The 24,414-nt window shown below is 50.1% G+C and overlaps 1 protein-coding gene across 4 annotated transcripts in view; it reads left to right on the top strand.

Annotated features, from left to right (window-relative positions):
* Positions 1-24,414, top strand: part of OGDH (oxoglutarate dehydrogenase) — a 69,189-nt gene that overhangs the window by 2,981 nt on the left and 41,794 nt on the right. For 2 of the 4 annotated variants that reach the window (XM_038559553.1, XM_038559555.1), the window contains exons 2-4: positions 12,000-12,248; positions 22,283-22,474; positions 24,037-24,139. In XM_038559553.1, coding sequence (XP_038415481.1) covers positions 12,027-12,248; positions 22,283-22,474; positions 24,037-24,139 — 517 coding nt within the window. In that variant the 5' untranslated portion in view covers positions 12,000-12,026. Of the gene's footprint in view, positions 1-11,999; positions 12,249-22,282; positions 22,475-23,829; positions 23,921-24,036; positions 24,140-24,414 lie in introns of all 4 variants that reach the window. The other 2 variants (XM_038559554.1, XM_038559552.1) reach the window with 1 other exon arrangement.

The following is a 24,414-nucleotide window of genomic DNA, read 5'->3' as shown; positions in this document are numbered from 1 at the left end:
GTGATCCTGGAGTGATACCCTTGAATGTACCACCTACAGCACCCTGTGGACTAAGTACCCTTCTGGACTCAGTATCCGCTTTACTCATCCTCCCTGTGTGCCTGGGGAGACAACCTTGAATGCACCACCTGCAGTACTCCAGACTCAGGACCTCTCTGGACTGAGGACTTCACCTTACCCGTTCTTCTCCCTGTGGTCCTGGGGAGACGCCTTTGAACGGACCACCAATAGCATCCTGTGGACTCAGTATCCCTCAGACTCAATACTCCTCCTTACTCATTCTCCCTGTGCTCCTGGGGGGATGCCCTTGAGCACATCACCCACAGTACCCCACGGACTCAGTACCCATCCTTCTCCCTGGGATCCCTTGAGCAGACAACCCACAGCACCCTGTGGACTCAGTACTTCTCCAAACTAACTACTTCTTTGTATTCATCCTTCTCCCTGTGGTCCTGGGGAGATGCCCTTGAGCAGACCACCCTCAGTATCCCATGGGCTTGGTACTCCTCCAGACTCAGTACCCCACCTCATATATCCTTCAACCTCTGCTTTTGAGGAGATGCCCTTGAGTGGGCCACCCACAGCCTTTCATGGACTCAGTTCCCCTCCAGACTGAGTACCCTCCCTTACCCATCCCTCTCTCTCCGTTCCTGGGGGGGACACCCTTGAGCAGACCACCCACAATAGCTCATGCTCAGTACCCCTTCAGACTCAGTATCCTGCATACTCATCTTTCTCCCTGCGCTCTGGGGAAGACACTCTTGAGCAGAGGATCCACAGCACATTGTGAACTCAGTACTCCTCTGCACCCACTACCCCACCTTACCCATCCTTCCTGCGCTCCCAGGGGGACACCCTTGAGCATATTTAATCTCCACAGCACTCTGTGTACTCAGTACCCCTCCGTAACCTGGACCCTGCCATATCCATTCTTCTCCCTGCACTCCTAGGTTGATAACCTTAAAAATATTTAATGTTCAGATCATGCTGTGTATTCAGTACTCTTCTGGACTCAGCACCCTGCCTCACCCATCCTTCTCCCTGAGGTCCTGGGGTGACATGCTTAAGTGTACCACCATGCAGCACCTGTGTACTCAGTACTCCTCCATCCTCACCACCCCATGTACCCATCCTCTCTGCACTCTTGGAGTGACGCTCCTAAGCATATTTAGTCTCCACAGCACTTTGTGTACTTAGTACTTCTCCGTACTCAGTACCCCACGATTCCCATCCTTCTCCTTGGCGCTTCTGGGGAGACACCCTTGAACAGACCACCCTGCATCACCCCCCATACTTGTCCTTTTTCTGGAGGTTGATGGCCTGTGATGAGATGAGGCACATTTCTTGTAGTAGCACACCACTAGTGTACCTCTTCTGCCTCACAGAGCTGCCAGACAGAAGTGTAAGTTGTGTTTCAAGACTCAGTAGAATTTGGGGGCATCGGCGTTGGTGGTGTAGGGGTGAGCATAGCTGCCTTCCAAAATGCAGTAGAGAAGTGGTAGTTGCAGAATAGAGGACAGATGAATCCAAGGCCTGAGGAGTGCCCTCTGTTTTGGTTTCTGTGTGCCGTGTCCTGCAGTCCCGTACTGTGAAGCAGGGACTGGAGGCATACTTCCAGGCTCACTGCTCCAAGCAGCTTCAGGACCAGTGACCTGGAATGAAGCCTTGTTCATGGCAGAACAGTGTGACAATCAAACAGTAGCAGTAGGTGTGACAGTCAAACTACAGTATTTTCATGTGGACATGCTTTATGTGAAAGTACCCAGTACAGTTCTAGCTTTGCAAATTAGCCAAGGACTGGATCTTGGAAAGCTGGAGAAAGATCAGAGTTTCCGATAATTGAGAGCACTTTCCACATTTCAGTTTTTTTTCATTTGCAAAACTTTTGAGATTCAACTCGTGTGCTGTGCCATTCACTCACTTAAAATGTACAATTAAGGCAGCCCCGGTGGCTCAGTGGTTTAGCGCCGCCTTCGGCCCAGGGCCTGATCCTGGAGACCCGGGATCGAGTCCCATGTTGGGCTCCCTGCATGGAACCTGCTTCTCCTTCTGCCAGTGTCTCTGCCTCTCTTTCTCTCTCTCTGTCTGTCATGAATAAATAAATAAAATCTTTAAAAAGTAAAATAAAATAAAATGTACAATTAGGTTGCCTGAGTGGCTCACTAGGTGAAGCATCTACCTTCAGCTCAGGTCATGATCCCGGAGTCCTGGGATCTAGCCCCGCATCAGGCTCCCTGCTCCGTGGGGTGCCTGCTACTCCCTCTCCTTCTGCCTGCTGCTCCTCTGTTTGGGCTTTCTCTCTGTCAAAATAATAAATAAAATATTATTTAAAAAAATAGAATACACAAAGGATTTGTAGGGTATTCACACTTATACAGCCATTGCCACAGTTCAGTTACTTTTAAAAACTAATTTCAGGGGATCCCTGGGTGGCGCAGCGGTTTAGTGCCTGCCTTTGGCCCAGGGCGCGATCCTGGAGACCCGGAATCGAATCCCACATCAGGCTCCCGGTGCATGGAGCCTGCTTCTCCCTCTGCCTATGTCTCTGCCTCTCTCTCTCTCCCTGTGTGACTATCATAAATAAATAAAAATAAAAAAAAACTAATTTCAGAAGCATGAATTTCTGTGGGTCTCATTTAAATTTGCAGTTTATTAACTACCAAACCTTTACCATGTTTATTGTATGTATATTATACCTACACAATTGTGTACTTGTGTACATATTGATCTACTTTTAACCGATCTCACTCCTCTTTGCCCCATTAAAAAAAATACTGTACTATCTACTTTTTAAATTTTTAGATAGTTTACTTTGGGATAACTGCAGCTATTGATATTTATTTTGATAACTGTACATATAAATTTATCATATGCAGTTACAACAGATAGTGCAGAGAGATCCCAGCACCCCTTTACCTGGTTTCCTCAAATGGTAACATTTTGCAGAAACTAAAGTATGGTATCACAGCCAGGTACTGGCATTGGTGCCAGCCAAGATACAGAATATTTCCCTCATCACAAGGATCTCTCCTGTTGCCTTTTTATAGCCACATATTCTTTCCTCCTGCCTCCATCTTATTAGCTCCTGGCAGCCACTAATCTGCTCTCCATTTCTCTGATTTTGGCAAATGATGTGTGTTATAGAAAGAGAATCGTAAGGCACATAACTGTTTGGGATTGGCTTTTTCCACTCCTCATAATATTCTGAAGATGAATGCAGCTTTCTGCCTGCATCAGTAGCTCTTTTTTATGCCTCCAGGCCAAGAATACACCACTACCCATTAAAGGACATTGAGTTGTTTCCATTCTTGGACTATTACAAATAAGGCTCCTAGAAACATTCATATGCAGGTTTTTATGTGAACGTAAGTTTTTCTCTCTCTGGGATAAATGCCTAGGAGTGCAATGACGAGGTCATTCGGTGGCTGCATGTCTGGTCCTTTAAGAAATAGCCAAAATTTCTATGGTGGCTGTGCCATTTTACTCTCCCACGGGGAACGTATTCACGATCCACTTTCTCTACATCCTTGCCAGCATTTCGTAATGTCACTATTTTTTTTTTTTAATTTTAGCCATTCTAATAGCTGTGTAGCGATGTCTCGTGGTTTCAGTTTGCATTTCCCTGATGGCTAGTGATGTTGAACACATTTTTGTGTGCTTATTTGCCATCTGTATAGTGTCGTGTTATTTTGCACATTTGGTCTTTTGCCCATTTTATGATATGTATATTTTTTAATGTTGAGTTTTGAGAATTCTTTATATATTTTAGGCCTTTGTTGAATATGTGGTTTGCAAATATTTTCTCCTCTTTTGTAGCTTGTCATCTCCTTAAGATGTTTTGCAGGGCAAAAGTTTTTAATTTTGATGAAGTCCAGTTTATCAATTTTTGTCTTTTATGGATTGTGCTTTTAGCATCAAGTTTAAGAACTCTGCTAGTAAAAAAAAAAAAAAAAGAACTCTGCTAGTTCTAGTTCCTGAAGATTTCTTGTTATGTTCTTTTCTATAAGTTTCATGGTTTTTTGTTGCACATGTAAATCTGACTCTTCTTGAGTTAATTTCCTTATAAGGTATTAAGTTAGTTTGAGATGTGTTTGTTTTGTTTTGAGAGGAGGTTGCCAATGAATATCCAGCCTATGCTATTTGTTGAAAAGATTATTCTTCTTCCATTGAATTGCTTTTGCATTTTTGTCCGAAATCAGTTGTGTTTGTATGGGTCTATTTCAGAGTTCTCTATTCTGTTACTAGAATTTTTGTTCATCTTACCATCAATACCACACAATCTTGATTACTGCAACTACATAATTTTGAAGTCAAGTAGGTTGGTTCTTCCCACTTTACTCTCTCTCTTCAAAATTGTTTTAGCTAATCTAGTTCCTTTGCCTTCTAAAAATTTTAGAATAATTTTAACCTCTATCTACAAAAATAAGTTATTGGAGTTTTGATAAGAATTGTATTATACTGGTATATCAGTTTGGTGATAATCAATATCTTGACCACGTTCAGTGTTACAATCTATGAACACGGTATGTTTCTCCACTTATTTAGATTTTTAAATTTTTTCATCAGTGTTTTGTAGTTTTCAGCCTACCTGCACATGTTTTGTTGGACTTAAAACTAAATATTTCTTTTTAAAGTTTTTCGGTTTTCATGTGTTTGGTAATAGCATATAGAAATACTGTTGATTTTTATATGTTTATAAAACATCATGAAATCTTGTGTTACGGTCCCATGTGTCATTTTTCTTTTCAGTGTGTATTCCCTGTTGTCAACTTGGATAATTTTTTTGTTCTATCTTTGTTCACTGAGTTTTTTCTTTCCTTTTCATTTTGCAGTTTAGCCCATCCATCAATTTTATTTTGGTGGTTGTATTTTTCAGCTCTGAATTTCCATTTGGTTCTTTTTTATGTCCTTCATTTCTTTGTTGTGTTTTTTTTTTTTTTAAAGATTTATTTATTTATTCATGAGAGACACAATCTGAGAGAGGCAGAGACATAGAGGGAGAAGCAGGCTCCTCTGAGACGCCTAGGTGGCTCAATAGTTGAGCATCTGCCTTCGGTTCAGGGAGTGATCCCGGAGTCCTGGGATCGAGTCCCACATCGAGCTCCCTGCGTAGAGCCTGCTTCTCCCTCTGCCTGTGTCTGCTTCTCTCTCTGTGTGTGTCTTTCATGAATAAATAGATAAAATCTTTTTTAAAAAAGAGAGAGCAGGGGCAGCCCCGGTGGCGCAGTGGTTTAGCACCGCCTGCAGCCCAGGGTGTGATCCTGGAGACCCAGGATCGAGTCCCACGTCAGGCTCCCTGCGTGGAGCCTGCTTCTCCCTCTGCCTGTGTCTCTGCCTCTCTCTCTCTCTCTCTGAATAAATAAATAAATCTTTTTTTAAAGTTAATTAATTAAAAAAGAGAGAGAGAGGGAGAGAGAGCAGCAGGCTCCTCGCAGGGAGCCTGATGACAGGACTTGATACCGGATCCAGGGATCACGACCCGAGCCGAAGGCAGGTGCCCAACCACTGAGCCACCCAGAAATCCCTTTGTTGAGGTTTAAAAAAAAATTTTTTTTTTACTTGTTTGCGAGCATGTTCATAGTTGCTCAAGGATGCATTTTGAAGCTGGCTCCTTTAAACTTTTTGCTAGATAATTCTAACATTTCTGCCTTCTTGGTGCCTATAGATTGTCCTTGTTTGTTTGTTTTGATTGAGATCATCCTGGTTCTTGATGTGGTGAGTGATCTTTGGTTAGGTCTTGGACATTTTGCGTGTTACATTGAGACTCTGAATCGTAAATACCTGAACACAGCAGAATAGGCTTTTGCTGACGCTGCTGGAGGTCAGCAGGTGCTGCCTGGTTATACTGGGCAGGGGTGGAATCCAGGCTCTCCACCCAGCCTCCTTGGTATCTGTGGGGAGGGACTCCTTGGTATTGCTGTGTGGGCATAAGTTCTCCATTAAGCCTTTGTGATTCAGCCCTGCCGGGGAGGGGAACGGTACCACCCTGTTACTGCTGGGCACAGTGGAATGCCAGCTTCCTCCTGGCTTCCACTGAGCTTGTGGAGGTCCCCTGCGGGGATGGAAGTCCCTGATCTTCTCTGACACCACCATATGGGGTAGAGGTGGGCCACAGTGTTTTCTGTGGGGTTGGCTGCAGGCTACAATAGAGCAATTATTGTCCAAAAATGTTCTCTCTTGCTCTGCAACCCATTCCTGGTCCTTTGACCAGAGAGATCAGGCTTTGTTTGCAGCTTTGTCTATGTTAGCATGTCTGGGTTACCAGTTTCTTTGGTACCTAGTCTGGAATATATGAAGCAGAAAGAAAATTGAGGACTTGATGGTGTGTCTTTTTGGTCCCCAGATGTCTTCCCAGTCTGCCTCCTCTCACTCCACCTTTCTGTCTTTTGTTTGGTTTGAATGCAACGTCTTATTTCTTTAGTTGCATTTAGTGGGAAACAGGAGTCCTGTATGTGCCTTTGGGTTTTTCCTAAGATTTATTTATTTTAGGGGGAGGAGCAGAGGGAGCAGGAAAGAGAAACCCCAAGCAGACCCCGCACTGGGTGCAGATCCTGATATGGGGCTCAATCTCACGACCCTGAAATCATGGCCTGAGAGGAAACTGAGAGTCAGGTGCTTAACTGACTGAGCCACCCAGGCGCCCCTTGTATGTGCCTTTAAACTTTTTAGTAAATACTGACAGATGGCCTTCTTTCTATAAATACTTCATAATTTATACCCTGATCAACACCCTTGAAGAATACCTGTGTAGCTATGCCCCCGAGCACAGTCACAGTCTGGGCAAGGATGGGTCAGCCTCAGACCTACGCACTGAAGCTTGCTGGGGGTTCTGACTTTGAGGTGGAAGTCCCTCCCAGTAATCTGGTCAGCTACCCACTCTACATTAATTTACGTTTAGTTTTACCTAAGCCTTTTAAGAACTATCATTAATTGGTCTTTTTCTCCTGCTGGTGAGTAGTAATTCATTCATCATAGAACACTCGCAAAGCCTTCAAAGTGCTTTCATATTTGTACCATAATCACAAGAAGTGAGAGGAGGGAGCAGGAGTGATTGTTGCCTTCACTTTCTGGCAAAGGAACCTGAACACAGAGCCAGTGACTTGTCTGAGGATCACGCAGGAACTTAGAGTCACTCTGCCTGTTTGCCCTGCACTCAACCATCCTTTCTACCTAGTAATGGCAAAATACTTCTGCAGTTTGAAAGTGATCCTCACTACCTGCCTTTCCTTCAGTATATGCTTGATGAGGCGTCACAAGTGAAAGACATGGAATTCTTCGAGATTCTCAGCCAGTAAGGGGAGAGCTCCTACTTGTGCTTTCTCTGTCCGTGTTTTTGTATCACTGCCAGAAGTACCGTAACTGCAGCCATGGAAGTAACAGCTATAGGTATGTAGCAAATATTGCTTTCTTGGTTCGTCCCAAGAATCTCAATGAGTCTGAAACCGTAAAAGAAAAAGAGAAAGAAGAATGTCTTCAAGATGAGTTGTTGTTCTTTTGAAATGGTTGTCAGGCAACAAACACATACTGGAAACAGTCACTCTGTTCCTCAGACTCATTTCCTGAGGAGCTGCCTCGGCTGTTTTTGCTAGACCCTGCCTGTGTACTTGCACCTCTGCCTCGCTGACGTGACCTTGATAGCATCAGGAGGCAGTTTATCTAGCATTCTGTGTATGGGGAGGTGGCCTTGGGTAAAGTGCGTGCCCAACTTGGGAAGGGCCAGGCACAGATAAAGTCTCATTTTATGTCAGCATATAGTTTCCTAAGGGCAGTATACCAAATCCTTTTTTTTTTTTATACCAAATCCTTAATAACAAATTTTGCCTTGGTTTCTGCTTACCTTAAATGTACTTTTTCTCAAATGTACGGATCTATACCTGTATCTACATGAAATTAACAGGTTACAAATAGTGTCATTTGTGTACTTTACTGATGCAAATAGATTCACTTTTATTTTTTCTGAGACTTTATTTTTAAACAACTTCTTTGATACAATTCACATATGATACAATTCACCCACTTAAATTTCACAATTGGGTGTTTCCCCAGTAGACTAGAGGGTTGTGCAGCAGTCATCATAATCTGGTTGTAGGGCATCTCCATCCTCCTCCAAAGAAAATCCACACCCATTCATAGACATGAGTCCTCTCCTCTCTGCTCCCAGCCCCTCACAGCTACCAGTAGGCTCTGTAGAGATTGACCTGTTCTGAACATTTTATTTGAGTGTAATCATATAACCTGTTGTTTTTTGTGGATGGCATTCTTCACTTAACACTCTGAAGGTTCATCTGTGTCACGGCACGCGTCCATATTGCATCCTTTTTTATTATCAACGACCGTCACATTGTATGGCTATTATAGCACCTTCCGTACACCTTCCATCAGTTGAAGGACATCTGGGCTGTTGCCATGTTTTGGCAGTGATGGAAAATGCTACTGTGAACATTTACATACAAAGGTTTACATAGACATAGGTTGTCGTTTCTCTTGGTCATGTACCTAGGAGTGGAATTGCTGAGTCATATGGCAGCTCTGTGTTTAACCCCATGTTCCCCGGCGGCCACACCAGCTTGCATTCCGACCAGCAGTACGCGAGGGCTCTGGTTTCTCTACGGCCTCCACAGCACCTGTTTTCTCTTTGATCATGTCTAGTCTCGTGGGCATCAAGTGGTGTCTTACCATTTTGATTTGAAGTTCCGGAATTAATAATGATTTTGAACGCCTTTTAACATGTTTGTTGGCCATTTGAGTATATTCTTGGGAAAAACGTCTACTCATGTCCTATGGTGGTTATTTGATTTGGTTATTTTTCTCTTTACTGTTGACTTAGAAGACAGTTTTTAAGTGTATTCAATCATGTGATTTGTGAATGTTTTTCCTATTCGGTGTTTGTGTTTTTTTTTTTTTTTTAAAGATTTTATTTATTTATTCATAGAGACACAGCTAGAGAGAGAGGCAAAGACACAGGCAGAGGGAGAAGCAGGCTCCATGCAAGGAGCCCGACGTGGGACTCGATCCTGGGTCTCCAGGATCACTCCCTGGGCTGCAGGCGGTGCTAAACTGCTGCACCACCGGGGCTGCCCTGTTTGTGTTTTTCTTGATGGTGTCTGTGATGATGCACAAAGGTTTTTATTTTGGAAGTTCCCATTTGTTCATTTGTTTGTACTTCTGGTACTCTTCGCTAAGTCAGGACGACAAAGATTTACAACATTGTAACTCAGGAGGTATAAAAGTTATGAGTATTACAGTTTTTTTAGCTCTTGCATTTAGGTCTCTGTTCCATTTTGAGTTAACTTTCTAGATGGTTTGAGATAGGGGTTCAGTTTCATGCTCTTATCTGTGTACTGTGTTTGTCCCAACACCATCTGTTGAAAAGTGTACTTTCTGGCACCTTTGTCAAATGGAAATATTCATCCAAAACAGAGTCAGAACACTTGGACTTTTGGGATAACCCAGAGTTTTCATGAAAGTGAACAATTAACTGTCCCAAACGATGCACTATTCTCACAGTGACTCTGGAATTGGAAGAACGGAATCTGGTTCTTCCACATCTGGAATGGTAAACCTAGTGTCTGCTCGGAGCTGTCAGAGCATGAACATCCTGGGGTGGAGCCGCCTGCTGATGAGCAGTCTTTCTGACGAGTCATCTAAAGGGAAGTTTGACAGTTGCCATCTATCCTGGTGACCATCTGGGCAGCCCTAAGCTGTGTGTCACACTCAGTGATTGCACAGCAGCTAGATAACATGGGTCATTTGCAGTGTCATGTTGGAAGGACCGCTTTTGGCAGAACAGAAGAAATGAGCAGTTTTGTGGTTGTCAGTGTGGTACCTGTGTCACTGGGCATCACAGCTGCTGAATAATGACAGTTAGTGGAGGTGAAACTACGGTGTTCTGGGAGGAGAGCCCAATGCAGAGACCGTGGCGTGGCTCAGGAGGCCCAGATGAAGGTGACGCTGGAGGGAGGCACAGGTGGTTTCCTCTGTGCCTCCATATTAAAGTGATGGTGGTGGTGTTTGCAGCCGCGCAGTGGAGAGACGCCTGGGGAGGGACAGGGCAGGTGGCCATGACTCCAAGGTGGAAATGGCACAGGCTGAGATCGCCTTCTGTGGCCACATTTGAGACTTGCAGCCTGCCTGTCTTGACCCTGTATGGGGCAATTTTTCATTTATTGTTTAGTTGGTTTTCAGAGCACCTGCTCTGCTTTTTCCTTTTGTTGGCCTGTCTTTTCCAAGCAGCAGGGCAGGCAGGCGCCATGCCCTGTGTCCGAGACCTTGTGTGTGTATTCTTGGCATATCCGGGCCAAAAGGAACAGTTCCTGTAAACAGTACACAGAGGGGCAGCCGGGTGGCTCAGCAGTTTAGCACTGCCTTCGGCCTGGGGCCTGATCCCGGAGACCAGGGACCGAGTCCCGCGTTGGGCTCCCTGCAGGGAGCCTGCTTCTCCCTCTGCCTGTGTCTGTGCCTCTCTCTCTGTGTGTCTCTCATGAATAGATAAATAAAATCTTAAAAGAAAAACAACAACAACAACAACAACCTGTACACCGGGTAGTTTATACAACAGTTACTTTGGGGGAATTCTCAGCACGTTTCAAGGCTTAGATCTCCTTCAGGTAGATGTGGAGGTGGGTGTGATTCCAGCCAGGGTGCCTGCTTTGAGGCACAAGCGTGAGCAAGGCGTTAGGCCAGCGCACACGGCAGCTCGGGGCAGAGGGCTGTGGTGTAAGCCCTGCACCCCTCCTGGGGTCCCTGGGCAGCCAGGATTCTCAGGGAAGGGGAGCAGTGCAGTGTCCGTATCACTCTGGACATGGGCCCTGCCCACGGGCACACATGGCTGGAAGTGGTTCTAGATACTCTGGGAGCAGTCTGAACTCTTGCATGGTCTGGTGGCCGCAGCTGCTGCTTTTATAACTCGGCTGTGTTTGATAGAGGTATGTGTTATATTTAGTAAAATTATGACTATCGGGCACAAGGTCCACTCAGCTCAGAAGCAAATGAGTGCCCCTCCCCCTGCGCATTCCCTTCCTTCTTGCCCTGGCCTCTCCCTTCCTCTCCAGAACTGGAAGCTGGGCTTTGCCTCCTGGCCCTGCCAACCTTAGGGACTTTCTCTCAAGAAAGGATCTCCAGCCAGGAAAGCGGTCTGCAAACAGAAGGGCCGGCACCCTCCTCCTGCAGGTTTTCAGGGTTCATGCGGAGTCCCAGTGTATTGCGGGGCAAGTAGACATTCCTGTCACGACCTGTGCGTGGACTTGCCTTCGGAGCCTTGGTTCGAGCACCTCCCCGCTCCGCAGGCCCCCCTGAACTCCACGGGGCTTGTGAAGTGTGGCCACGCGTGCGGTGGTGTCGGAGCCTGGCTGCCCACACTCTCTGGACTCTCCACCTCGCTCCTCACTCTTCCTCTGGGCTCCTTTGAGCTTCCCCCCTACCTGTGATTCCTTCTGATTCTTCGGCTTAGGTTGCCTCCTCCCACCACGGCTAGATCCTTCCTCGAGGCCTGAACACCTCAGCCTTCCCAGTGCTCTCCTTCCAGAGGTTTCCTTGGCACTTTGGTGCTTCTCCGGTAGTCAGTACTTTCTCCGCAGTGTTGTTTATATATTTGTTTTCTCTTCTGCATGATGATAAATTCTTTGAGCGTGAACAAGATACTTAGCAGTTTCTCTAGGTTCCAGAACACCATGAGTCTAGTAGGTGCGCAGTAGTTTCAGGATAGGTTAGAAATGTCTTTCGCACTAAATTACCCCTATTGCCTTTTCTATCCCTGTGCGTACTCATGCAGACTTGAAGTGTCCCATGCTTCTCATTGGCATCACATTCCTCCAGTGAGGTGGAAGCTGTGTCCTCGAGCATGGGCCCCGAACGTAGAAGACGGGTTTGGGGTGACCTGCACACGCTGTTTTGCTCTCCGCCCGTGCTCACAGCCACAAGCATCTCCGCCAGCCTCGGTCTGCATGGATTTTCCCCGTCTGATAGAATGCCCTTGCTAACTTTTCTTCTTTTTTGTGCAGACAGTCGTGAGAGACGTCAGGACAAGAATGTTTCACTTAAGGACTTGTGCTGCTAAGTTGAGGCCGTTGACGGCCTCCCAGACTGTGAAGACATTTTCACAAAACAGACCAGCAGCAGCTAGGACGTTGGGGCAGATTCGCTGCTTTACCTCCCCCGTTGCTGCTGAGCCCTTCCTCAGCGGGACTAGTTCCAACTATGTGGAAGAAATGTACTATGCTTGGTTGGAAAACCCCAAAAGTGTACACAAGGTAAGGCTCCCAGGAGGGGATGTCTTCATGTGTTTGGAGTCTTGGCCTGGTGTTGGCTGGCCGTCCAGGTAAGTACGTGTGTCCTGAGGAACCTTCTGGAAGGCGGGCCGGCCGACAGGCGGCGAAAACCCCACCTGGCAGAGTCCTTTGCATCAGCAGGCAGCTTGGCTGTCAGCCAGGCCCAACAGTGACCGCCTCTGTGGAGGAGCACTCCCCTCTTATTGGACATGCTGCACACTTGAAACCCTTACCCTGGAACAGAAGGCCTGTTTGACCTGCAGGGGTCGGGCACCCTGAAGAGGCTTGGGCACCACTGCCAGCCCACCCCCCCAAGGATGCCATGAGGTACAGACGCCCAAGACGGGAAGGAAACAGAAGCCACAACCCTGCAGGCTGCTCCTCCAACACTCCATCCTCTCATCCTGAGAAGGCCTTATAATGATCGCATGCAAATGCTGTGTAATTGGCATTTTCAAGCAGTATGCTCATGTTTTATCTCCTGTGTTTGAAAATGAATCCTGCGCAGGCTTCTCTGTAACTCATCTCTGTCACCTGTAAGGCAACCCGTCGAGAATCCCTGTGTACACATGTTTGCTTGATACAGGGCATGCCCAGTGATGGCCGAACTTCTTCATAGAATTCTGGCCAGTGATATTTATGGGTTTTGATGGTTGTTCCTGGTTCCCGGCCTCCTTGCAGGAACTGGAGGGTGGGTCCCCAAGTTGCAATGTGTACCCCGTTTGCAGACCGTGGGAGGCTTGCCTGAGACCGTACGTGTGAGGTGCGTGACACTTAAGGTTGGATACGTTTGTGTGACTGCCAGAGCCACTGGCCCTGTTTTGTCCTGATCTGAGCCTCATTGCTTGGCAGAGGAGGATATGCAGCTGGGTGCTTCCCCATTCCCTTGGCAACCTGAGGGCCACATGGCTCTCTGAGCAGGTGAGACCTGGTTTCCTGTGAGAGTAGATCTTTCCCTGACCAGAGGCATCCTGCAAGTGGCCCTGCCTAGATGCTGGCCATCAGAAGCTCTGAAGACAGGCGCTGTGCTGGGCACTCTGAAATAAAGCTAGCCAGAGGCTGTGGGTTCACGCTGTCCTCTTATGCCCAGGCCTATCCCTTGGCCTTCCTCTCCCCAAACATGACCTCTTTGTGGAACCAACCACATCTGAAGTTACAACCACACCTTGTACACACAGTGCCAGGAGCGTCTGTGCCAGAGGGTGGCAGTGGGGAAGCGCCCTGTGACTCTGGTGCAGAACTCAGAAAAGGGGCTAACACTGTCACCATGGCTCCTGCCAGAAACTTTACAAGGAGGCTTTTATGGGGACCTGATCGTAAACCGTGGTACATAAATGGGGCCGATTTCCTTGAAAAGGTTTTTTTTCCTATTCGCTGGGTTTAGTACTGTTATTATTAGCATTCATATTAGTATCGTTACTCTTCTTTGGAGGAGAATCCAAGACGCAGTGCATGTACTGTGGACCATAGGGGAGGGTCGTCTGACTTCATTCCCACTCCTGGGGAGGACAGCACAGTGACAGGTCCACTGACAGGCCAGGTACCGCAGGCCAGGGAGGAATCCAGGGTGGGGACTGGTCCATGGGTTCCGCTGGTCTGTCCGAACACCCCACAGGGATGCTACCAAGCAGATGTGCAGGATCTCACAGAGCGACTTGCTGGTTTAATATGGGAATCCACGACAGTTGACATCTTTGGGACAGATTTTACGTGCCTTGTGTCTGTTACTGGGATTCTCCAGGGGACATCGCATCTTCTACAGAGGGGCGGGGTGACATAAATCAGTGGGCGTGCCCCTCGTCCGCAGTCCCAGCCACGGGGAATCAACTGCCTCTCCAAATTGGGATAGGCCTCATACCTGACATGTCCGTGTTTTTTCAGAGACACAATCCAGAGCTTGTGTCAGATTTCAGAGGTATCTGGGACTCAGGGAAGTCCTTCAAAATAATTGACTTTATTAAGAATGCTTCCTTTGTGGTCATGTTTTAGAACACATAGTTCAAGCAGAAATGAAAAACTAGCTTTAGAGATTGAGATCAATTGGTGTTTTGATCCCCCAGGTGGGTGTGGGTGTGTGGTATGGGCTCCTGGCCCCTAGTGCTGGTCCTGTCCCTTCTCTCCACCACCGGCATAGAACTTGTTCACATCCGGCAGAAACAGAACAAAATTTAGCGTCTCTCTGCCCTGCCCTGCTGCGCTCAGCTTTCCAATTACTTTTTATGATATTTTCAAACATAGAGTAGAGAGGAGGGTCTACAGTGAGCCTCTGTGAGGAGACCCACATCCAACCTCCACAGCACTCTGCAGCTTGCCAGTTCTCAAAAACCTCTTCCTGCCCCACTCTTTTTTGCTTGGTAGTTTTTTCAGGGTGAGGGCCCAGAGGAATATTTCAAACCAATCCAAGTGTGCGTCATTTCGGTACAACTCTGATGAACGGGAAGGTTTCCTTCACCGCACCTGATGAAGGTAACAAAGTGACTCTGTACCATCTACTTCTCATCCTCTGCCAGCTGTGGTTACCGTAAGGCATAGATCCTTGTTTTTAAAGACCACTTCTATCTTTTTAAATGTTTGAGATGGTGAAAATTATTTGTGGTAAAGTAATTGAGCAGTTCAGAGCTGCAAGCCCCTCTGGCTCCTGGCGCCCAGGTTGGCCACTGCAGGTGTCCCCTCCCCATCATCACCTGCCATCTTAAACATCTTGTCAGGCATAGCTCAGCGCTGGACCCCCATAGGGACCCTCAGCTGCTGGCTGTGGTGTCAACACAAGAAGCCTCCCTCCGTAGGGTCTCCTTAGGCCGTGTTGGGAACAAATCAGGTGGCGGCGTCTCATTTTCATTTACATCTTAGAAACACTTAGAGTCAAAGCCAGATTGCCCCGCCGGTGTTTAGGATAGATGGGCGTTGGGCACTGCTGGGCCTCATGTGTGCGCAGAGGCACGCACCCACCCGCGGGCTGAGCGTGGCGGCAGCCCCGCTGGGGAGGACCCAGGAGTTGGAGGGAGGGCTGTCTCTGCCATCCTCCAGCCTCAGAGCTCACTTCCCATGCCAGGCCTTCACAGTGGCCTCAGCCCAGTTCTTAAATACTGTCTTCCACCTCTCCTTCAACACACCCATTTTTTTATGCCATCCATGGGTCATTCCACATTCAGTCCCTCCTCCAGGAGCTTGGCTGTGCCACCCTCCTGGCCAGGGCAGCTCTGTGTCTTCCTTCAGTGCCTCTGAGACACAATCCTGTCGTTTTATGTAAGGGAACCAGATAGGTAGAGCAAAAAACAAACGGTCCCCAATTCATCGTGGCACATGCCTTTTCACCCTGCAGTTTTGAAAGTGCCCTGGCTGTGCTTGGAGACCCTGTGCCTGCCTCAGGGGAGAGACACACCTAGGTTGTAGGTCTGTGGGGTGCCTTGTGGGATTTCTGTGATGTTGAGCAGCAGTGACATTGGCCCTTGATGACACTCGGCTCCCGACCTCAGAAGGCACCTCAGCCACAGTGACTTTGCTTATGAAGTCAGCCAAATAGGCGGAGTACCTTCTGGGGTCTTCCCTTGCACAGTTTGGGTAGGGAGATAAAAGGAGATAAGATGAGCATGTCGGAAGAGTACCAGGACTGTCCTGTGGGAGCACGGTGGCCAGGGGCTGCTGGGGGAGGTGCTGGCCCAGTGTCCTTGTGAGTGCAGGCTGGCCCGCCACCTTTCGGGCCTGAGTGATGAGTGGTCTGAAGGTCTGGGGGCTCTTGGTTCTGGTTCCGCCACCCTCAGGGCTTGGAAAGGAGGCCCCTCCTTTAAGTGATTGTGACTCCCAGACTCGGACACTCTTGGAACCTGCAAGGGCTGTGCTGCAGGCCAGGGACTGGGCTGCCAGCCTTGGTCTTGGGCCCTACCTAGGAGTGGCGGTCACTGTGGACTCCATGGGGAGAGCTGAGGCAGCATTCCTTTGCTCGTGGGCGGGGGGCTGCTGATATTTTGCTTGCACGCTCTTACAGGGAGAAGTTAGCAGAGGTCGTCTGCAGACATGCCCTCACCTGTGCTGTGCTTTGAGTGCAGCTGCATCACTCAGACTGAGCTTAAGTTCCCTTGGTTTCTGTGACTGAGGGATACCCCAGCAGGAACCCCCAATTTTAGCCATTTCCAGTGTAAACGGTTCCCGGGTGACTGGTCAGGCAGGCCCAGACCCCAGTGCACTGCCTGCCCCTGCCCCCCAGAGCCTCATGGCGGCACCTTGGGGCAGGCACATCAGTGTCTTCAGGGAAGGCTGGCAGCCAGCAGGTGGCATGAATAGGGCACATCAGGCGGGTGTGGGGGCTGTCCGCGCAGCTTTTTCATGCCCAGCGGGGACACGGGACACACAGCAACATGCGGTGGCTGGGCTGCTGTGCACAGTAACCTGGCTGCTGAGGAGACAGTGCAGAGCTGCCAGCATGCCTTCCACGGCAGAAGAGCCTGTGTGCGGGGAGTGGGATGAGGAGGACAGGAGCCCCACAGCAGCACCTGGTGGCCACCCGCAGCCTGAGGAGCCACTGCCCATCCATCAGGTTGGCTGAATTAGCCTGAATCAGCCACTGCGTTTCAGGATGGCAGCTAGTCACTTGTTGCCCCGACTTTCACATTGGCAGCAGTTAAGAAACATTGCTAATACGGGGACTTAAACAACACGCTTGTTTGTCAGGGTGCTGGGATCCAACCCAGACCCAGGGTCAGTAGTTCATCAGCCCTGGGTTGGTCCATTACAGAGGCTGCCTCACCCACTCCCCCAGCTGGTTTTAGGTCAGGGTGCTTGGCAGGGCGCCAGCAGAGAGCGGTGGTGGCATTGGGTGACAAGGTGTGCTGGACCAAGGTGTGTGGAGCAAGTGGGCAGGGCCCAGGTGGAGCAGCATCTGGAGGGGCCTTTGGGCAGGAGGAAATGGTGTCAGCCCAGAGGCATGGGATTGGGTGGCTAGAGTCACCATCAGTAACCCCGGGATTGAGTGTTGATCCCCAGCTTCTGGAAGAAATCCAAGTGTCCTGTGGCTGCTTTTCAAAGTGTAAGAAGGTGTGCAAGTACAGGGGCATCTCCATCCCACTTGCAGGTGAGGGTCTGGCACACACAGAGCTGAAGCAGCTTCCCTGGGCCTCACCACCACGGTGGACTGGGCTCGCTGTGTGTGCAGCCCTTACGCCCTAGCTCACGCTGGCTGCCCTGTCAGACACACTGCAGGGGCCTTCCCGGCAGGTGAACGCACCACCCCTCCGAAGCTGGAGCGCACCAACGGTCTCTGATGGAAGCATTGCAGCCAGGAACTTGGCCCCAAAGCGCCTGTGATCTGTTGACAATAAATAACTGAAGGCAGAGTCCACTTGCCTTACTGACCTGCTCACTGACCAGCTCACACCCATGTGCCCTGGTGAGTGGCCCCATCTTACCAGCGTCAGCACCTTTCCCAGGTGAGGTGGAGCCTCTAGATTCTGGAGGCCACAGGTGTCAGCAGCTGACCACCCCCCCCCCCCCCCACCTGACACCACAGCTAACTTGTCAGGCTGTTTCCATGTGAGGGAGTCCCAGCTGTCTGAATTTAGCTCAGGTGTGTTGAGCACCTACTGTGTGCAGAGCCCAGAGTAACTTCCTTAGGATGTTGCAGAGGAAAGGGGACGTGTGCGGCCATCATATGGCTTCCTCTGCTTAGGGCAGAGAGGGCTGGTGGCTGGGGGGAGAGCCCGTCATGGTTACGGGAGGTCTGGGAGGTTGAGGGAGCAAGGGGGCAATGGCTTTAGGAACAGAGCTTCCACTTCATATGTATGTTATGGGGGAATGCTTTCATTTACCTAAAATTGAAAATAAGATTTCTGGTTTTATTTCTACCAGAATATTGCACTTATTTACACTCAAAGTCTACCACGTTCTGATGAGGTCATATCAGCAGTAAATGATGGTCTTAGCCCCACTCATGGGGGGCAGGGATGGCAGGCCCGCGTGTCTACTGATGGCTGTCCCCTCTTCCTGCATGGCTCCTGTCCCGGGCTCCCTATACCAACTGTCCTTTTGGCACCAGTCCCCGGGTACCATCTTCTCTGCCCTGTGTCTGCTCTGACATCCCACGCTCACGCATTTTCCTGCCATTCGTGAGAGGGGATGCCCTTCATGGTTGTGCACTTGTCCCCAAACCCAAAAGCAGATGGCGTCGAACCAAGGGGTTGAACTTCTGAGTGCCCTGTTCACCTGTCATGGAGCACTGCTCACACCCATTGTATGTGCCTTTGGGAAGATGGTTCCTGCGTAAGCAGAACGTCACTGGAACCCTCCAGTCTTGCCAGGCAGAAATGCTGGCCTCCTGTGGGCAAGCTCCTTCCTTCATCCTCGCTCTAGGCCACCACTCCCTCTCCCGCAGCAGACAGAGGACTGAGTGTCCATCAGTGGCCACGGGTAGGCTTGAAGGTGGGCAAGGGGACAGAGAATTTCCTCTGTGGGTTACTTGTGCGCCAGAGGCAGGTGGACAGGTTGGAGGCTGGGGCGACCCTCAGCGTGTGTGTCTGGTGGCTGCATGGCAGGGGCTGCTCCAGCGTGCCTTGTGTCGGTCGCCCTTGGAGGAGGTGATGAGCCTGTAGCTGTGCAGCAGGGCTGACACAGAAGGCCACCCTCTGGGCCCAAGGACTGCCACCCAGATGGCAGCCAGGCTCGGCTCTGCTGGTTTGTTGTGGGTGTTCTAGATGCACTCTTAGACTGTGCTGTGAAATCAGTCCCGCTTAGCCGGTCCCTGTGCTTCCTCCCTTTTACTTCTGCTTTATCGCTAGAGTTACTGCCAGAGTCAGGGGTCACCACACTATAGGATCAGTGTGTCCAGACAAAAGGAATGAGTGGCTTGGAGAGGAACCCTAACGCGGTGTGCACATGCACACAGGGTTTTTCTCAACAAGAAGCCCGGGGCCACTCACCCTCCATGACACAATGACCTCACACCGCCAGTCTCAAGGAGCAGGTGGCTGGGGGCAGGCATCCTCTTCTGGAAGCTTCTTCCTCATAGAGTGGAAGGGCTCCCCTACCAGGCACTGCAGCCTCGTGTGTCGGGACTGCTGGCACTTAGTGTGACAGGCGATAAGCACGTGGATCTAGAAAACCTGCTGCCAACGGGCGTGCCAGTGAGGGCTGCACTCATCAGCCAGGAAGCCCTCTCCGTGTTCAGGGGACTGGGGGCAGGGGAGAGAGGGAGAAGGTGGGAAGAGCAAGGGAGAGAAGGCGGGGGAGAGAGGGAAGCAAGGCTCCTTAGGGAACTGAAACCACTGGAGGGATGAGAGCAGCTCTTTGGGGTGGTGAAGCCTACAACTACAACATGACGTCCACTTTCAGAGACTACTTTGTTAATCAGCTTTTTTGAGGTCTGACTTATATTGAAATGCACCCATTTTAAGTTTTAGCATGGTGGGTGTGCCAGTGCCTGCAGCCGTGCCACCCCAGACACCCATTTGCAGAGGTCCTCAGGCTTTTGTATCACTGCGTGGGAGAGTCTCCTGGTCTGGGTGTCTGGGGGGAAGAGGCTCGCCGCTGCTGTAAGGACAGGTCACCTCAGGGCAGGTGCCCAGCCTGGCCGGGCACCGGGGCAAGTGACGGGAAGGGCGGACACTGCATTCCAGTGTGTTCCTCCCTGCTAGCTCCCCCTTTGCAGGACTGGTGTGAACCAGTTTCTTCCAACTGCCTCCAGCGCTGGCAGGGTTTGCCGCTATGCATGCATTTGTCCCAGCCAATTGAAAATCACCTGGAGTTTTATTCTGAGCACAAAAGAAGGTCAGAGAGAGGAGGCCTGATAGTAGCGATTGCCCCCCTTCCCCGGAGGGGAGGGCAGGCTGGACAAAGCCCCTGCTGCCTTTGTCTTCTGACTCTGTGCTCTGCGTCCACTGCTGGAGAGGCCTTTCTGCATTTCCTTGGCAGGGTGGGCAGCTGAGCAATGCTGTCTAGGCTGCCCACTGACCATGTCCCTGTGGCCTGGCTGTACTGGCACTCAGGGCAGCAGGCTATGGCTCTTGCCTCACTGTTACCTTGGAGGGGCTCCTTCTGGGCCAGGCCCTCGGTCACTGGAGGCCTGGGTGGCAGCCAGGGTGAACCCTGGTCCAGAGCCACTCCCCAGCTGCAGGGGCTCGCTCACATGTGCTAGAAAGCCCCACGGATCAGAAGTATGTGGAGCGTCCAGCAGGTCAGCTCCTTGTGTCCTTTTACTGAACCAACCAGGTGGGAGCAGGGAGGCAGCCTTACCTTCCCTAGGGAGACAATACTCAGGTGGCCCCTGTTTCCCTCCAGAGATGAAGGCAGCTGCCTTCCCTGGTGGACATGCTGCCTCTCACCTGTCCGGGTGTCGGCAGCACCAGTTTGACAGAGAGGAGTGAGAGGTTGGCCCCGGGCCCCTAAGTCCCAGATTGCAGAGAGGCCCCCTCCCCACTCTGCTGTCAGTTTTCGTGGGAGGAGAGGGTTCACAGCGGCATTAAGGCAGGTGCCAGGGGAGAGCCCCACATCTCTCTCCCATCAGCTGGCACACTGCAAATTAGCCAGAAAGGCAAAAACAGTAATATCTGGACTAATTAGTACAAATATCTTAAAATTGTTGACATATAAAATCACATAAAGTGTACAGTTTGGCGTTGGACAGCCATCCTGCTAAGGGCTTGAATTTTTTTTTATTACCTTTTTGGAATCCAAAAGTAATTGTGTACATATAGTAGAATGATTTAAATATTCTGCAAAGCTTCATCAGAAGCAGTGGTAAGGAAAAGCCAGTGCTCCCCACATGAGGCAGTGCTCCAGGCCTCCCCTGGTGATGAGCTTATGACCAGTCATTCAGGGGGCCATGGACTCAGGTACGGCTATGTCCTGAACAGCCCTGGATGCAGCCTGCCTGAGAAAGCCAGAGGACCATGAGGACCTGCGCCGTGGCGTCAGTCTGCACATGGACAACCCACACGATGCCTGTCAAGCCCCAGCCCAGCTCCTTTGGACAGTGTCTGATAGCTCCTCCTGAGAAGGCGAGCACAGAAGTCCAGCGACATTTGTCAGGAGTCTAAATCAGCTTATTGACAGAAGAACCTCAGAAACTGAGGAAAGAACATTTTCATGTCTCTGAACTTGCTGAGTTTCAATAGTGTTCTTTTTTCCAAAGGAATTTTATTAAGCCTTTATTTCTCTGAGCTCTGAAATTTTTTTAATCTCTTATCCATGTATGAGATGATAAACCATCATAGCTCACGACATTTCTGTAAGTTGCAAATTAAGCATCCAAGCACAGAACACCCGAGAACAGAAGGACATAGTAAAAGAGATCATGTTCACCCAGAGGAAATCGGGGCAGCAGTCCTGCCGGGGAAATTCTTGTTGCCTACAGTTACATTCTAAGTGTCTTTAACCACTTGCTTTGATCTTTACGACAGACCTTTGAGGAGTATAGATGTGTGTCCTCTTATGATGACCGAGCACAGAAAGTTAGGTGACTCGCCCATATGTCGGGGCTGAGAGGCCCTGGTTCTGTCTGTGACTACACCCACCTCCAGGGGTCACTAAGGAAGCATGGCAAGCTTCCAGATACGGGTCTTGGATGCCTTACAAGGCACCTCCAGGACTGTGCCCAGCCTCTGGGTCTGGAGAGACCCTTGGAATGCTCAGTCCCTCTTAGGTGGTCCTGTCAGGACATCTGCACATCAGGGCCAGGAGCACTGGTCTTCCAGACGACTGGGCCCAGGCCAGATGGGGTGGGAAGGACTCTGCCACGGAGGCAGTTGGCAGGCCATGTCATGCAGCAGAGCTGTGCAACCATGGGCCTTTGGGGGTTTGATGGAAGGGCAGTGTCACGTCCTCTATGTCTTAGGCATCCCAAGGGAATAATGGAAGCAGGGCCCCATCCTTTAGGGGTGGAATCAGGCCATCGGCCCAGCCAGCCTGCTGGTGGGCAGATACAGCCAGGACATGACCTGCCTGCCAAGAATGCTGCTCTTTGGGGCTAAAAGTGGGTCCTACATCCTAGGTGACCCATGGGGTAACACAAGTTCCTTCTTTGTCTTTAGTCATGGGACATTTTTTTCCGAAACACCAATGCTGGAGCGCCCCCAGGCACTGCCTACCAGAGCCCACTTCCCCTGAGCCCAGGCTCCCTGTCTGCAATGGCCCGAGCACAACCCCTGGTGGAAGCCCAGCCCAACGTGGACAAGCTGGTGGAGGATCACCTGGCGGTGCAGTCTCTCATCAGAGCCTACCAGGTAAGGTGGTGCTGGCCAGCTGGCGGTACATCAGTGACAGAGGGTGCCCCGACTAAAATGTCATATAACCTGCACCCCCAGCAACCATGGGCACACCCTCCCTGTCCAGGAGCCTGGGGAGACAAAAATGAAATCTGCCAGACTTTCTGACCCTGCTTGAGCACATTCTCTGCCACCTGTAGCACCTGCCCTGCAAAGAGCTCCTTATGTCTTTCCATAAGTCGACAAGAAAAATTTGTGGGCAGGGAAAGACAGTCATTGCTGGGGTGTCAAGGGGGCTGCCGGTCACCAGGAGGGATCAGTGACCAGAAGGGCGCTCCCCCTTCTCAATCGCCAGCACACAGATATGACAAGAGAAAATGAACCCATAGAGTTCAGGATGGAAGCAGGGCCCATGGATGTGTGTGAGAGACGGATGAAGGGCAGGGCGGTCTCCAGGAGGGTTCCAGTTAGCAGTTCACACCATCGGAGGGCTGCTGGACAGGACAAGTGGGGCTCCCCCGACCTTTCTCTGCCTGCTGGGGAACAACCCAGAATTCAGACCCGAAAACCTGTTCTGAGAGTAGCTCTGAGGGCAGGAGGAACAATCAGGCCTGCGGGGCCACTTCTGGGGCCCCCTGCCACCTCCTCTCCCATGGATCACACAGAGTTCTCTCTTTCCTGGACACATTTCCAGGAGACGCCACAGGTCAGGGCAGGTGGCACAGGGCAGGGTGGTGGGTCGTGGTGAGGAGACACACTCCGAGCTCCGTGACCCACACGGCCATGTGTTCTGGAGCGTTGTTCAGGGGGCATTTCTGCAGGAAGGAGGTGCATTGGGTGGCTTCTGACTGTGGCCTACCTCATGCAGCCTCAGTAACTCCACGCAGTCCCAGGTCCCCCTCAGCAGCTGTGCCTTCTCAAACGGCTAACAAACAATTGTGGGTAAAAGCCAGCACCTAAAGCTGGGAGGGACTTACTTCCTCCTTTTGCTTCTTAGGCAGTTCAGGTCAGATGCCGAAGCCCCTGCACCCCCACGGCGGACGGGAGGCATCCCCGCCACTCCCTTCCTTGGGGGTGCTGACGTCCTAAGCTGCATGATCCCACGCAGGTGTGAGCCTCCAGCATGTCCCACTTCATGTATCCAGGGAAACTGCGAGGATGCCCAGAACTGGGTCCTCTTGAGCTGCCTGGTGTACTGTGACCTGAGCTCATCTCTTTTTATAAGCACAAGAGTGCTTTTACAGTAAAATATTCAAAGGCTTTTTTTTTTTTAACTAATTTTGTTACTTTGGGTTCAAGTCTGACCAAGTGTAACTTTTCCCCCCCACAGCCCGCGGGTCCTGCTTAACAACTGCTTGTGTTATTGCTTCCAGGTCAGGGGTCACCACATTGCAAAACTTGATCCTCTCGGAATTAGTTGTGTAAATTTTGATGATGCTCCGGTAACTGTTTCTTCAAACGTGGGTGAGAATTAATCTGTAAATGCTAATTTAATGTAATTTTACTTTTTTTTACCCCTTCCCTCTTTTTTTTCTCCTGTCCTTTTGTGTGTGTCCCCTCCCTCGCTGGCCCGTTCGTAGATACGAGGGCACCATGTAGCGCAGCTGGACCCCCTGGGGATTTTGGACGCCGATCTGGACTCGTCCGTGCCCGCTGACATTATCTCATCCACAGACAAACTTGGTGAGGGTCTGGGAGCGGCCAGCGCTGCGCTGCTTAGCTGCTCTGTGTCACGGCTGTGACAGCCAGGATGTCCTCAGATGGAAGGGAAAGGCTCTTAAGTTTCCTTCGTTATGATCACTTGAAATTTAGCATGTTTGGGGCAAGTTACTTTTATCCCAGCTTTCAGCCAGGCTGTATGAGCTCAATTGTCGAAGCCTCAAAATTGGAGAGTAAAACTGGGGGCACACAAGGTTTGTGGCCGAGATATAAAGGTGACCTCCCTGGGTAGGTGGGTC

Source organism: Canis lupus, chromosome 16 (genome assembly GCF_011100685.1).
Source record: "Canis lupus familiaris isolate Mischka breed German Shepherd chromosome 16, alternate assembly UU_Cfam_GSD_1.0, whole genome shotgun sequence".
Classification (NCBI taxonomy): Eukaryota; Metazoa; Chordata; class Mammalia; order Carnivora; family Canidae; genus Canis; species Canis lupus.
Note: the sequence above shows the minus strand (reverse complement) of the source record. Positions and strands in the feature narration are given on the sequence as shown.